Raw genomic sequence first — 16,434 nt, 5'->3', positions numbered from 1 at the left:
GCTAAAGTCCTGCAGCTGAAGTTAGCTTTGCTGTATTTCAGGGAGGATGAATAACAACCAGCTGTTTGCTGAATTGAAAGGAAACAGTTTGACAGTTTGGGGATTTTTTGTGCAGTTGAGACTCAAAGATCTCTGCACCCAGTTTAGAAATAGTCCCAAACATAATCCAGCCTAAAACCACAACTTTTATAGCTGTTCTTTTAACTGTTTAATATTATCAGAAAGGACATATAATGGGTCATTTGACATGATCAAAGAAGTGGACTGCAGGATGATAATGATTAAATGATTATACTCGATAAAACAGACTCCTAGCTGTAGTAAGGTCATAAATTAAACCTGCATGTTACATGTTTATGGGGAATTTTATCTTTTTTTGTTTACCAGATGGCATGGTGTGTCATTAATTGATTGACTTGCTATAAATCAATTATTAAAGGTTCACTGCACTGTAACTTTGGGATTACTGTGGCCACTGACTGCCTATCGTATCATATTGTGTATCACTGCTTCACAATCATATTGTATTGCTTTATATTGCACCACATTGTATGGTATCAAATCACATTGCAACTAATGAAGACATGGCATCTGATCAGATTGTGCCACATTAAATCACATCACATTGCATGAAATTGCATGATATTGCATGGCATCACAAAGTATTATATTTAGAGATGGGCTGATCCCCTTTATTTCAGTCCTGATTCTGGCACATCAGTATCGATACCTGATATGAATTCTGATATTTTTTAAAATCAAATTAAATATTCTTATTGTTTTGTTATGTAAGGTTATACAAAGCTCCAGTAAACTTGAAACAGCATTTCTTATCCAAAGATCGAAAAACATTTTTTAAATGCATGGAACTTTATATAATATTTATATTATATTGGATTTATTTAAATTTTGTGCTGGCTTCACGTAGAAACAGGTAGCAGCAATAAATGTCATGTTTACAGATGAAATATTTGAAACTGAGCAACTGGAGTATGTCGAATATTTAAAATAAATATGTGTTACTCATGGTGTCTGCAGAGTGGGCTGAACAATTTGCAAAAATAATCTAATTTAGATTTTTTTCCCCCAGTATTGCAATTGCAGTTGATATGTGATTATTATCAGGTTCCTCATCCTATGTATTTTTCATCAAATTTAAGCAATAAATCTATATTATAATGGACATTTAGTCAGGAACAGTCTCATCATACATTTAACCAACCAAATGGATATACTACATTTTTACTTGGAGGGAGCAACAAGCTCTTAGCTATAAAGGAGGAGGCTGGGGTGGAGGAGGTTATGCTTTGCCAGCAGCAGCAGTGTGGTGCATCAGCATTAATGCAAGCAGGGATTAGTGAACTAACGCTAAGGTTCATCAGTATTAGATAGAATGAACTGAAGCAGAATGATTAAAAGAAATATCTAACCACAGTTATTTTTGCTCATATTGCAAATTTGCTATCAGTTGCTTTATTGGGGTATGGGGAATGAGGATTATTGTTTTTATGTTACTCGTTTTGATTAAGAAAAATTTGCATTAAACACGAAAAGGATTTTTTTTAAACAAAAAAAAGACACTTGAATGTTTGCAAAATGTGCATATAATCCCTGCTGCTGCAAAAAATGAATGTATGAAAATGGTATTCTGACATATTTCAAGTTAAAGCAATATTGCAACGTCTGTGATTTTTAAATTGCAGCATGCCATAAACTCATTTGTAATTAATCACCCAGCCCTACTGCAGTCTTAAAAATCTGAATCAATTCAGCAAAATGAAGGCTTTTAAAAGTATTAAAAGTCTTAAATGCAAGATTATAAGGTTCTAAATCTGCTTGTTTTCTATCTTTGTAGTAATCTAATGAGGTTGTAGGCTATCAAATCAGGCTTAAAGAGTGTCATGAGTATCTGGAAACAGACATACTTTGCTTTTTTCTTCAAACCTAAAGGTTTTCTGTTCTACTCTTTTTTCTTTAATTACAGCAGAACCTGTTAAGATGTACATCTTGATAGAGGTATAACTACTGTTAGGCCACCCAAGTAAAAAATAAGACCTTCTATTCAGTTACCTTATTGTATGAGTTTTTTTCCATATAGACTAATTTCCATAAAGAAATCACAATATTGGAAAAAAAGATCACAATTACATCATTTTTCCCAAATTGTTCAGCCCTAGTACAAAGAGAAAAGAATCATAACAAAAACAAAATAAAACAATTAAAAAATAGCAGGACATAATAAATTAGAATGTTAAGACCAATAGAAAAGAAGGGGCCTTCTTCAAGCAAAGCCAAATGCCAGGGAAAAGTGCATTTTTAGGTTTGATTTAAAATCAGGCATTGTGGTGGGCAGCCAAACATGTGGAGCAGAGGGTTCCTGAGATTTGTAACAGCCTCTGAAAAGACTCGATCATCCCTGAACTTCAACTTTGACCTTGGTACAGTCAGAAACAACTGATCTGTGGATCTGATCGTCCGTGATAAAATATGGGGTTTTGAAAGGTCAGAAAGAGCCAGCCCATTTAAAGATTTATTTATCAGTAATGTTTTTTTAAAACCAGGCCTAAGAGGCTTAGGAAACCAGTGAAGAGATGTCAAAAAATGAGGTAAATTAGCCGCAGCATCACCCCTATCGTTTCATCATGTATCATCTTGAACTGTAGCCTATTGCGAGTCATCCTGCGATGTGCACCCCTAGTCTTTATCTTTGCTTCTCAATCTTAGCACAAAAGTTAATGTCTCCACTTTATTAAACTATTTCTTTAACAGCAAAATCTATCCTAATTTATATAATGCCTGTTGGTACAGTATAATAGGCTGTCTCCACTTTTTCATGTGTTCTCTAATTCTTATTCTGTTAAACCAGTTACCAGTGGTGATACACAACAGTGGTGTCTTCCTTTCTTAATATCCATAATGTTTCTCCTCAGATTGCTGTTCCTGCTAACCTCATGGACATGTATGGTAACCAGGGTATGTCCCAGCAAGGTCTGCCCATCAGCAACTCCTGCCCTGCCAACCTGCCCAATATCAAAAGGGAATACTCTGGTAAGAAGAGATTAATCCTGAACATGTATGAGAGCTATTTTAATATCCATTAAGGTTCTCTGTTGCTGAAGCGCTACTCTCCAGGCCTTTGTTGAGATGAACACAAAGCTTAATTTTAACTCTTTGTAATCATCTGCTGTGTGAGGGTGGCCACTGCTTTACTGACATGTGTTTTCTTCAATGAATCTCAATTCTGCACATCAACTCTGAATTTTTTCACCACTCAGTGTCACAGTCCCCTGCCATCATGCATATGCTGGATAAGTCAGGATCCTGTGGCAAATTTGACAACTATCAAAGGCCTGAAGGGTTCCCTGTGGGTACGTGTGGTTAATTTGCTATTTTTTAACACTCACTGCACTGCACTGTATTTTATTTTATTGATTAAACTTAATATTTGTTTCAGAAGCAGAGGTAAGAGCAATGGCTAAGGAGCGGCAGAAGAAGGATAACCACAATCTGAGTGAGTTTTAACTTTTATTTTCTGTCTCTCAGTAGATGTAAATATTTAAAGATGTAAATTTAGTTATGTTGTATACTCTAAATGAAAAAGAATGACAATGAAGCCTGTGATTCTTAAACTAACCATGTTTTTTTCTGTTTCTGCTGTGTAGTTGAAAGAAGAAGACGGTTTAACATCAATGACAGAATCAAAGAATTGGGAACTTTAATTCCAAAATCCAATGACCCGTGAGTAAATTAAAACCACTTTCATTTGTGTTTTTTTAAGTCAAAAAGAACAAGCTGCAGGAAAAATAATTCCTGGTAAGATAAACCCATCCTAATGTGATTTAATTGTAAAAAAAAAACAGACCAAGTTCTGTGTAAAAATGTTTCCTAAAGTTCAGCTGAAGCAAATATGAGATTTCACAATCTTAGATACTCAAATGAAGTCAAAATGACCCAGACTGACATTTTTATGGTACTAAGCCCCGTCTTTGTGTTTCTGGTAAAGGAATTACTGTCTGGAATAAGAGAACATACAGACCCCATTTAAAATGTACATTTACACACATTTACATCTGTTTTAGGTAAAATCTCAGTGACTCCTGCAGATGATTTGATATCTGATAGCTCAGACTGCACGTGGAGTTGGTCTGAGGTGCCTTTTTTTGGATTAGTTTAGTAGTGTAGATACAACACATACTAGTATTAAAGACCACACTGTCAGCTGGCATTACTGTGATAGTCCACCGGTAATAAAACAATGTGTGGTTTATTTGCATTCATCCAGCTATGCTTGTAATAAAAAGAAATAAAAAGAAGATGAAAATTTGCCTTAACTCAGTAACAAGAGTACGCTTTTAATCTTCCAAGCAGCTCTTTATTCGGTATAATTTGGCTCTTTTTTGACAATAAAGGAAAAAAGGTCTTGTTTATGAGCAACACATCATTCCCAGCTTGTTTAAAAAATAGCACATCACTGTGTCCTAAAAAGCATGTTTATGACAAAAGAAGGGAGAAAAGATGTTAAAGATGCACCATTAGCCTCTTAGCTCCTGGCTAATTCACCCCATTCATTTTTGTTATTTAAATAAAAAGCTTGTCTGCCTGTAGCAACCAAGACATGGAAAATTACATTATAGAAAAAGGCCAGTGTTTACAATGGTAGTCTGTTGGCTTATGTAGCTTTGTGTGTCTCATAACTACTTTAAAACTCCGTACCAGAGCGTTCAATGTGCAATGAATGAACTCTGTGACACATAAAATATATAAAATAATTAAACAGCTGACCAACAGATTTGTAATATTTAAATGTGAGGCTATGATTAGTCATATTTTCTGTGTACTGACACACATACTCAAGGGTTAAAGGCACCACTCAGAGCTTGAGCTTTGACCTTGTCTGTGGTTTTAGGACGATCCCAGCAGCTCTCTTTTGTTGTGTCTTCCCACCCCGTGTTGTTTTGTTAAACCCCAGCTGGGTTCTCCACCCACGCATACGCCTCCAGAAACACACAGGCTCACAGTTTTTTGTATATTTTTGTTTCATTTTATTTTGTCTGGTTTTGTTTTGTTTTGTTTGTTTGATTTTGTTTTATTTTTTATTTATTTATTTTTGATTTTTTTTGTGTTTTTGATTTGTTTGATTTATTTGTTTTGTTTGTATTATTTGATTCATTTTATTTTGTCTCTTTTTCTTTTATCTTGGCTCTTTTGTTTTGTTTGTTTTTTAATTTGTTTGTTTTATTTGTTTCATTTTGTTATGTCTCGTTATGTTTCTTTTCGATTTGTTTGGTTTGTTTTGTTTCTTTTTTAATTTTGCTTCTTTTTGCTTTACTTGTTGATTTATTTGTTTTGTTTAATTTTGTTTTAGAGACAGTTGGCAATTGGGGGAGACAGAAAGATCAGGGAATGACATGCAAGAAAGGAGCCATCAGATTAACTTGTAGTATTGTACCTTACTCACTTTAAAATGAAGCATTTGATTCAGATTTTTACAGCATGTTTTCAAATTTTAACCTTATTTAAACTTTAAGTTAAAGTCCCATTGAGACTGAAAATATCTTCTACAAGAGAAACCCTGGCTAAGGTAACAGCCACAACACATCAAATATGTTTAAAACACTTCAGCAGTAGAATTTAAAAAAATTAAATTGATAAATAAACTCTTTAAGCTTCTGACCATGTAAAAAAAACATTTTTCATGGCCATTTTAGCCCAGACAATGGAGACATTCGGTCTGTAAGTCTGTTAAAGATAGACTTCACCCCCTCACTTCCGCCTTAACCTTTAGTTCTGCAGGATGTTGAAGGTCATCCTTATGACTGCTTGTGATCTCCTTTTCATAAATGCCGGTAGCTTTATTCAGTCCTCCAAATAACTCAGACTATCTGCTGTTCACCTCTCTGACCTCCTCATTCATCGCTGCTGTCTTGTGTTTCTTTCCCTGAACAGAGAAAACTGGCTGTGAGATTTTTGTTATAGCAGCCTGAATAAAATGACTGTCTAAATTCACATTTAAAAAAAGTTAAAAGTGTTTACTTTCGTATAGAATATAAGACCTAACAGAATGTAAATAAAAATGCTCTTCATTGATTTTTAGGGACATGCGCTGGAACAAAGGCACCATCCTGAAGGCCTCGGTGGACTACATCAGGAAGCTGCAGCGGGAGCAGCTGAGGACTAAGGAGCTGGAGAGTCGCCAGAAGAAGCTGGAGCACGCCAACCGACACCTGATGTTGAGGATACAGGTAAACATTCATTATGCCCGGTGATTTCAGGTAGACTCGGTCCCAATCAGCTTCTTGCATGAAAAGTTAACTGCAGTATGCCAATAGTGTAAAGAGACTGGATCTGGAGTCATAGATATCAAACGTGTTTCAAGGAGGCTCTGATTTGATCTTTAGTGGTAAAATGATTGTATTGACACCAAACTTGTGGATTATTTTGACAAATAAGTGGTTGATTAGTTGTTAAATAGACTCACAGGCATTGATCGATGTAGGAGAGAGAGGACAAATCATCCCTAAAAATGGGACTAAAAGAAAAAAACTTCTAATGTGTAACCAGCATGAGGAAGCTGTTACTTTGACTTTTACATGTTCATGACATCTGATTCAGTGTTTCTCAACTGGTGGGTCTGGACCCAAAAGTGGGTCACGGAGCTGTTTCAAGTGGGTCACCCATGTGTGTGAAAGGTCTTTGAAGAGCTTTCTAAGCTTTGTAGAAATGTCTTTGTTTACTCATGTTCTGTAACTTCTAGGATCCAAACTGCATCACATTTTCTATAAATGAATCTGATTGGTTGGAATTGGAGGCATTTATACCTTTTTTTAGAGAGGAGAACGGTAGATGGATTTGGAAACAGAGGTGAGAGAGTAGGGGTGAGACAGGCGGGAAACAGGCACAGGCCGGACTTGAACCCGGACTGCCCATGCCCATGGGGTGCGACCTGTCATGTTAATGCAGTGTCAATATTTTAAGTGACTTAAAATAGAAATATTAGAGTTTTATTCACTCAAGTTTTATTATTAGCTAGTCTTAGTCCAGTCATCCTCATGGAAACAAAGGTAGTCAACGAACACTTTTAGTCATAGTTTTAGTCAGCAAAATGAACACTGCTTTGTATCTAAATAACCTCCAACTTTTATAGGTTTTAAATGAGCCTTCAGAGTGAGTTCATGTGGATGTCCTTGTAGGAAACACAATTTTCCAGTTATTGTAAGATCACATGAATGAGGGGCAAGCACGCCTCTGAAGAAAGTACAGCTGTTTTACTTGGAAAGTGCCGAACCGCTGTTTGACGCATGTTCAACACGTTGCAGTCGTTTATATTATCATTTGTAGCTTGCAGATCACAAGAAATAGAGGTGTCAGGATTTTTCTGTCGTGAATTAACTGCACACATTGTGCATTTATGATCATTGTGTGAAGCAGCACTATCAGAGGGAAAAATACTTTGTTGACGCAGGGAAAATAAAAAGTCAAGGGTCCAGTCTTTCACAGAGAGGAGAGGATTTAGTGGAAGAGGAAGTAGCATTTAATCAATTTTATGGTAGAAATTATGTCCACTAAAGATGCTCTAACACTATTTTCCCTTTTAAATATAATTTTTCTTGAGTATCAGACAAACCAGTGGTCTCCAGTACAAGTGGAATTAATAATCTGCATCACTAGTTACCAACCTGGGGGGCGCCAGAGATTTCAGAGTCTCTCTGCTCTAAGGCTGTTAATATTAGGTTTACTCTTCTAAAATCATGATGAAACACTAATGAATAGTTTATACAAAGGTTTTTTGGTAAGAACACTTGAGCTTTGGACAGTTTTGTTTGGCTTTAAATGATAAATGTGTATTTTGAAAGAAATAAATCGCTCTTTTATGTGGGCCCCAGGAGCTAAGCTCTTCTGCGATATGAGTAGGGGGACCTCAGAGGGGAAGAAAAGGTTGGGAACAACCGAACTAAAAAACATAATTATTGCATTTTGCTTAGCTGATCTGACATCACATCCTGCATATGGTCTCTTTGCAGGAGTTAGAGATGCAGGCGCGGGCTCACGGTCTAGCCATCGCATCCTCAGCTCTCTGCTCTGCTGAACTCGGGGCCCGGACCATAAAGCAGGAGACCACCCTGGAGGACTGTCACCAGGACCTGTACACGCTCCACCCCCACCACCAACACCACCCCGCCTGCACTCCAGAGCCGCCCAGTACCCTGGAGCTAAACGAGGGCCACTCTAACTTCCCCGAGGGCCACTACAGCGTCCACAGCAAGCCGGGCTCCAAACTCAACGACATCCTCATGGAAGACACCTTATCCCCCGTGAGAGGGGGGGACCCTTTGCTCTCATCCGTCTCCCCAGACGCCTCTAAGGACAGCAGCCGCAAGAGCAGTGTGAGCATGGATGAGAATGAGCAGGGCTGTTAGCACCCCCTACTGGAAGACACCTCATCTGCACCTGCAACCCTCTTCCTCTTCCTCCTCCGCCCTGCTGTTCCTGTCAGCAGCTCCACTCCAGACTGCTGCACCAGTTTCCTGTTGTTTGTCTTTATTTTTGTTTGTTTGTTTGTTTGTTTTCTCCCCTCCTTTGTTTACATGTTTGAATCTTTTCCATTTTTGTTAGTTTTTTTTTTATAATATCTTTATCTTTTCAAGCCCTCAACCTTGATTTCAAGGACTGATTATGAAGTAACATTGCTTTGATCAACACTTTGATGACAATGAGATACAAAAATAGAAGTTTTTATATTAAAAAAATATGCATTTATCTTTGGATAGAGGCTTGATTATGTTTATTTCTATTGATTCCAAAGAATCTAGGGAAATCATGGTCAGATGTGTAGATATTTAACGGTGAGATGAACACTGCTTTTAAATCACTAGCAATAATAGAAGAAGAAAAACTATTTATTACTCTAGTGCTTTACACTCCCTGTGTCTTAGATTAAACTTGAATGTGTCGATGCCTTATCAGATGTGTACGCATCCATGTTGTTTTGCTATGCACGTTAGCTGCGTCTTTGTCAGTCTTCCAGTTGAGATTTCATCCCTAAAAGTAGTAATCACTTGTAGATTTGATCTTATTTATGTCTTTATATAAACAGGACTTTTTGTACACATTCCCCAGAAGAATCGATAACAAGGCGTTTAAAAGAAAACCCTTGTAAGATGATAATAAATAAGAATATGAAGTTTTAATGTCTATTAAGGAGGTGAAACAAGCAAAGTTCATCCTGATAATGGCTGATTTCAGGCTTTATTCAGAGTCAGAATAAGTGAGAAGCAGTGCCTCCTTTAACCGATTATTCCTCACTGCTTAAAAACACCAAAAACCTTAACAAAGAATTGAATCAAAGATTTTTGTGTGTATATATTTAAGTCTGGAAACTATGAAAATCTTGGCTCAAATCAAAGTTAGAAAGCCTGCTGTAGCCCTGACACATGCACACAAAGCTGATTTCACTTGATAGATCTGATTGTTAAAAATAATCCAGTAAATTATTTTAATAATCTGATTAATGTGAGAAAAAGATGAATCACTTCAGTTTCTGATTGTATTGTTTGTCTGCAGTGATCGGACTGAACAGAACCACTGCACACGGTTTAACGAGCGCTCACTTTTTATACTTGTCCATCCATTTCCTAAATTATTGTACTTTTTTTTTTTTTTACAACACTGTGGTGACATTTCACATTCAGTAAGCTTTTTTCATGATGTGAACATTTGTATTGCCAAGGAGTATAAGGAGACTGCTTTTGTATGAAATGCATGACATTGTCAAACACTGGAATGACCTCTGTTAAACGTGGTTTGTACGCCTTTTTTTTTTTTTTTTAATCGAAGCATAAACTGTTGTACTGGCTCTTTAAATGCATACAGAGTATTGTATGAGACTGTAGATTCTTTCTGTGTGCCATTGTTGTTATATTTCAGCAGATTGTTTTCAGCAGTTGTAGCACATTGCATATGTATGCCTTTGTTAAAAACCTACCTGCAATGTATTAGCTGCGTTTCCACCAAGTGGTCTGGTTTAGCTTGGAAACATAACTGATCTTGACTGATGATGCCGTGATCCTGCAGAGAATGTAGATGTCCTTGTGGGGGCTCTTAACTTGCTGAGTGAGGAGGCTGAAGCGTTGGGGATGCATGTCTCCAGGGCCAAAACAAAGATCTAGGCATTTGGGGATGCCTTGGATGCTGCCATTGAATAAGTGTCTGTGGATGGTGAGAGCATGGAAGTTGTAGAGCAGTCCACCTACCGTGGCACCATTGATCAACTACAAGGCTGAGATAAACCGCAGACTTGGACTTGCACATTTGAAGGGTTTGCTGAGCAAGACAGTGTGGCATTCCCGGTATCTGAGCACACAGATGATAGCCAGAGTCTTGCGGTTCTTCCGGTCTTACTATACACTCTTGAGGCCTGGACGTCATCTGATGGTCAGAGGCGTTGGCTAGACTCCTTTGTGAGAACTTGTCTTGGGCGCATCTCTGGGTATCATTGGCAAAACCTTGTGTCCAATGCTGACATGCTCAGGAGAGCAAGGACGGGAAGGTGTCATCTGTCTGATACAGGAACAGCAGTTATGCTTTTGGTCAGTACGCTTGTAGGTCCACTCAGTTTTGCTCATAAAGTAAGCAGAAAAAAAAGAGGTTTCCACAGCTGTTTATGGTAACAAAATGAATATCAGATCGGTAATGACAAAAAGAATGAGATTCCATGTTCAAGTGGTCAAATTGAGATGGAGCTTGAAGTTGTGCTGCTGCTCCCTTGCATCAAAAGGAGCCAATTGAGGTGGTTCAGCTATCTTAATAGGATGTCTCTCTGTTGAGGTCCCCTGGGCACGTCTAACTGGTAGAAGACCCCAGGGTAGACCCAGGGGTCACTGTAGGGATATATGTCTCATCTTGCCTGGGAACACCTTGGAATCCCTCAGGAGGGTTGGAAATTGTCGTTGGGGAGAGGGATGCCTGGGTTGGATTGCTTAGCCTGCTGCCACCACGACCTGGCCCAGGAAAAGTGGAAGAGAATGGATGGATGTAAAAAAATCACTCTGTTATATTAGGCTACTTTTATTTACCTGCCCCACAGGCATGTAAGCTATGCAAATCCACCCAACACTGCTCGGTACCTGCATTTGGCTGGTGGCGGTTGCTTATTTCCCACTGTGATTGGACAAAATACATATGCAAGTGTGTTCAATGTTACTAACCTGAAAGAAGACCAGCAGGGGAGAGGGAGGCAATTAGGCATGAGCATGGACCAAAAAGAGCCCTTAATATCACAAAATATGGATCTTGAGAGAATAATGACAGAGCAGTGCACCATGCATAACCCCAGAGGTTCAGACTTTCCTATAGATCAGCGGTTCTCAAACTTTTTTCTGGGTCCCACTTTTCAGAAAGCACAAGCCATCATGACCCAACAACTTTGTTTTCTGTACATTATTGTTTATCCAGTCTGCCTTCTGCGCCGTCCTCGACTGGTTTGTTGAGCGAATGGCTGGTGCTAGCTTGGATAACATTAATCCTGGACTCAATCTGGTCCTGACCTGGAGCTTTCTTCTTCACAGGCTGGAAGAAGCCACTTCACCTCTGTCACATAGGCCTTCTTTGCATGTTCAGCCCCTTAGGCCCTCAGTAGCTGTCTGATCTTGAACAATGAGTTTCCTTTTCGTTAGCCAAGCATCCATGACGGTAGCTCTGCCGCCATCTAGTGGCTGGTAGAGTACTGTTTTGTGTTTGACTGTGGCGGAGAGGGCCAGTGTACTGCAAGCATAGATGTCACATTAAATACTGCAGCAAAGAAATTCTGAAAACTCATTTGGCTAGACAAGAAAGTCTCCGTAACCCAGACCTTTGTCCCAACCCAGACTTTGGGAATGAGTGCTATAGATCACCTTTCAAATAAGGGTACATTGAGCTCAGACAACACAAGCAAGGTTAGGTTTTATTGTACCAAACTGTCCCGATCCAAACCAAACTGCTTTGTGGAAACGCACTAATTGAGAGCTCTGTTTAAGCTCAGCCTCCGTTTTTTTATAAACTATGCAACTGTTGTAGACAATGTGATCTCCTTATGAATAAGTCTAAAAAAAAGTTAAAGTAATAATCGTTTTGATTGATTTAAGTGCCTTACACTTGTTTGTTCTGTTGACCTGTTGGTGAAGGAGGAGTTTTAGACAATGAAACAACATTTTGTTGTTATTTATAATGGTGTTGGTGCTTCGTGGTTACACTGGAGAGCCAAGGTGCATTAGGAAGTCGAAGGAAAGGGCCTTTTGTAAGAACAAGATATCACTTAAAGTCTCTTAGACTCACACTGCAAAAACAAAATCAAATTTAAGCAAGAATTGGTCATTTCTGGTCAAAAATATCTCATTGCACTTCTTAAAAGCCACATTTGCCAATAAGTTGAGATAAGCATTTTTGATGATAAGTGAAACAAAAACTGAGGCCTGAATTACTTTAAAGACACTGCATTAAGAATGTCTAAGAAAATCAGGGATATGTGCCATGAAGTTTAGATTGAGACGGGACATTTGCTTTTTATATTTGAAATAAGATCTGGACTTGTCGAGTGGGTTTGGCCTACAGTAAGTCTAATGGGATATTTTGAATAGAAACTAGACTAACACGCTTGCTTAGGTTTGACTGTTGCAGTGAAGAACCAGATGAAAGGGTTTGTTTTTAAGGAATCCTAAAGTGTTCAGTATTAAATAGTTAATTCTTTAAAAAATAATCAGACATTTTAACAAAGTAGAGAGAATAAATAAACAATGGATGTCAAAAAAATGTGAGAAATTATTCAGTAACCTGTGATTACTATTTAATGTTACTTAATAATTCATAGTAACATTCTTGTGTTTTGCTCGTTTAATCGTGATTATTTATTTCACACATCTTTATTTGATATTGAACACTTTGGGATGGCTGTGCATTTTGTTTTTTTATTATTATTGTGAAGACAAAGTTGAACTGAATATTTTGCATTCTCTTTAGACTAGCATGAATGTAGCTCAAAGTGATGACTGCCAAAATGTGTTGTTGCCAAAATCAGATACAGATAGTTTATTTAACACTATGAAATGCAGTTTTTAACAGTGTAGCTAAAGTGCCCATTACTGGTGTTACCAATATCTCAACAGAAGATGTTGTTAGAGTTCAATACTGCACTTAATAAAGTAGTTTAACAAAAAAGACTGCCCAAAGACGACTTATGATAGTTTTTTACTGCTTTTGAATGTCTTTATTAGCAGACAGAGACAGTAGGGTTGTCACAACTCACTTTTGGAACAATATTAGTAAAATCTGATGACATCAGTACCTGTTTGCATCCAATACTTGGTAATTTCTTGTTCTTTTAACCAAAAAAATGCAAGCAAACTTCTGCACAATAGCTCAATAATGACATTTTTTTCATTATCAAAACATTACTGATATTTTTGTGCTGTTTCTCCTGCAGCAACTTTTGTTTTAAAATATGAGGTATGGCTATTAAGAAACCAGAGTAATGCTGTAATACAATTTTATTGAACAGAAACACTTTTCAGTGTCTTTCTCCTTTAATATACTCTTCTTCTGCATCAACACACCGCTGTATTCAGGTCTTCCACTGATCAAAGCAGTGCAGTCCGTCTGCCATTCTTTTCTCAACTTCTGACACAAAACGTGTTCCTTTGAGCACAGATTTGATCTTAGGAAAAAGAAAAAAAGTCTAAATCAGGAGAACAGGGAGGGTGATCAAGCACTGTGATTCGTTTTTGGCCTGTTTTCCTGATGAAGAATGAAACCATTTTTCCACAACTGTGGTCTCTTTCTTCAGACTTTTCCTAGCAGTTTTTCTAGAAACTTTTTACAGTGGTGTTGATTCACCGTTGAACCTTCTGTTACCCACTCCTCCTAAATGATACCCTTAAAGTCAATGAAAACAATCAAGATGGCCTTGAATTTTGACTTGCTTTATTGGCTTTCTTCATCCTTGGTGATGATGGTGTTTTCCAATTCAGTGACAGCTGTTTTGTGTCAGGATTGCATCAGAAAATCCAAGTTTCATCGCATGTTGTCACTCTTTAAAAATGCGGCTTTCCTTTAATTTGTTCCAAAATGTCTCCACAAGTTTGCTTGTGTTTTTCCCTTTTGATCAGGATTCAAAAGTTTGGTACACATGCAAAAATTTGCCGCACTGTGTCTTTATCAGTGTGGACCATTTCTGCGATCATTCTTACACAGAGTCATTTTAAATGACTGGTCCAATCTTGTAGGTGTTTTCAGAAGTTTTTGATGTGCATGGCCTCCCCCTGAGCGTTCACTGTCTTGGACATCCTCTCTGCCTTCGCAAAATCTTTTATGCCATTCAAACACACATCACGTGACATGCAGTGTTCCCCACTGCATGTGGTCTGCTGTTTTCAATTTCACTAGAAATGTCAACTTGATGAGTTGCTCAACTTTTAAAGGTCACATTTTATGCAAAAATCCCTATTTCAGGCTTTTTTAGCAAAAATATATGCCCCTGGCCTGTCAACAAGCCACCCAAGAATCAGAAAAATCCATCCCACCCCACTCTTTCTCCACCTTACAGAAAATGTGTGCTGAAACAAGCCGTTTTCAGATTATGCCCTCATGATGTCATGTGGGGAGTTAGCCCCGCCCCTAGCTTCGGTTGGCCCTCCATGCTTGGAAGAAAGTTCTGCCCTCCTCTCCTGCCAGCTGAGAGGAGGATTAGGAGAGCCACATCCATTAAGGAACATCCATTCCTTGAGGGGGCCGGAGTCAGACAGCTCAGTAACATTTAAAGCCACGTACACAGAAACAGCTCGTTCTGAGGAGGGCTGAAACAGAGGGGTTTTAGACATGCAAAAATCCAATACTGGGGTACAGAATATGTGAACTTTAAGCTAATTATTTTCCAATGCCTCAGCAAAAACACTTCAATCAGTAGCTAGTACTAAGAAGCTACTTATAAGAAACTTGCAGCAGTTGTGCCTGAACCTTTAAGATATAACACTCAAGGTGACTGTGAACTATGTGGTTTTATCATCATGCGCAGTCTCATTATTTAATAGCCATACCTCTTATAAAGATAACGTTTTGTGTTATTCAGTGCTGTCAGGCATTCAAGGTCTGTGTCCACAGCTGTACTGGCAGCTTTTATTGTTGTCTGTTGTTTTCAGCACAGTGTCCTGAGCAGAAAAATACCCTCAGTGTGAACGGGTTTTACCACCAGACCATGGAAAATATTCAACTCTTGGAACAGTGCTGCACTCATCAAGGTCAAGAGAAGCTGATCTGAATTCTCTACTCAAAGGGTTTCCAGGTCTACAGCTGCTGCCTATTTCAGGACAGGATTCTTTTACAGATTTGTTGGCGATATTTCCTTGAAATAATGAAATATGAAGCACGTCTAAAAACAATGTATGGATACTACAATGGACTGCTTTCATAACAGTGAGAAACACTCCCACTGCTAAAAGCCCCAGCTGTGGACACACACCCTAAAACAAACACAGGAGACTGCATCGCTTTTAAAACATGGTACTGAAAATTGCTAAATTATTAAAAAAATTTGACAACCGAAAGAGAAAGCATGACTTTATGACCTTAAGATTCCAGAGTGGACCTTGAGTTGAAATACAGCTTCATTAAACTACAGAATGGCCCTTTTTACAGTGACACCAATCCCTCATACTGAGCCTTAATAGAGCAATACAATAACACTGCCATTTGACTGAACCCAGATCAACCTTCTTAGTTTCTGTCATCTTTTTTTGTTGTTTTTACTGAATAGTTAAATCAGCTAAAACTTTACAATGTGACAGGTTAAACATCAGCATCACATGATGGGTAAACCACTACTGAAGAACTGTCTTCTGCTCACTGTCATTCCTGTGGTTCATACAGACGTCGCTCTCTGCTGATGTTGCTACTGTTCTTATTGTTACAGTTTGTATGAGATGAATGTAGCAATAGTTACTGTACGCACTGGTTTCAGATTAGTGAGTTTGAACTCGTTGGTACTCGATGTGGAACTGTCATGTGAGAAATATTAAAAGTTTTATTTGAATGTTTGAAGAGCTTGTGTTTTTGTTCTCCCTCAAAATCTTAATTCAAAGAGCTTAATATCAATTCTTAAACTTCCAATGCCCAGTTTTTTTGTTTTAAGTCCTCCTGTTTAGCATAAACAGTCACTACATGAATGTTTTACAACACAGTATTGTTCTGTGAAATATCGTGTACACATTCAGACCCTTCACTCAGTACTTAGTTGAAGCACCTTTGGCAGCAATTACAGCCTTGAGTCTTTTTGAATATGCCTAAAGAAGCTTCACACACCTTGGTTGGGGGTTTTTCTCACATTCTTCAGTGGACAGCCATTTTAAGGTCTCTCCAGAAATGTTTGATAGGGTTCAAGTCAAAGCTTTGATGAGCATGATGCTGCCA

The 16,434-nt window shown here is 38.1% G+C and overlaps 1 protein-coding gene across 2 annotated transcripts in view; it reads left to right on the top strand.

Annotated features, from left to right (window-relative positions):
- Positions 1-13,464, top strand: part of LOC121517550 (microphthalmia-associated transcription factor-like) — a 63,068-nt gene extending 49,604 nt beyond the window's left edge. Inside the window, exons 5-10 of one of the 2 annotated variants that reach the window (XM_041799411.1) lie at positions 2,931-3,048; positions 3,276-3,368; positions 3,458-3,511; positions 3,663-3,738; positions 6,095-6,242; positions 8,022-13,464. In XM_041799411.1, coding sequence (XP_041655345.1) covers positions 2,931-3,048; positions 3,276-3,368; positions 3,458-3,511; positions 3,663-3,738; positions 6,095-6,242; positions 8,022-8,417 — 885 coding nt within the window. In that variant the 3' untranslated portion in view covers positions 8,418-13,464. Of the gene's footprint in view, positions 1-2,930; positions 3,049-3,275; positions 3,369-3,454; positions 3,512-3,662; positions 3,739-6,094; positions 6,243-8,021 lie in introns of both variants that reach the window. The other variant, XM_041799410.1, reaches the window with a different exon arrangement.
- The last annotated feature ends 2,970 nt before the right edge of the window (positions 13,465-16,434 follow it).

This window comes from Cheilinus undulatus, linkage group 11, assembly GCF_018320785.1.
Source record: "Cheilinus undulatus linkage group 11, ASM1832078v1, whole genome shotgun sequence".
Taxonomy (NCBI): domain Eukaryota; kingdom Metazoa; phylum Chordata; class Actinopteri; order Labriformes; family Labridae; genus Cheilinus; species Cheilinus undulatus.
Note: the sequence above shows the minus strand (reverse complement) of the source record. Positions and strands in the feature narration are given on the sequence as shown.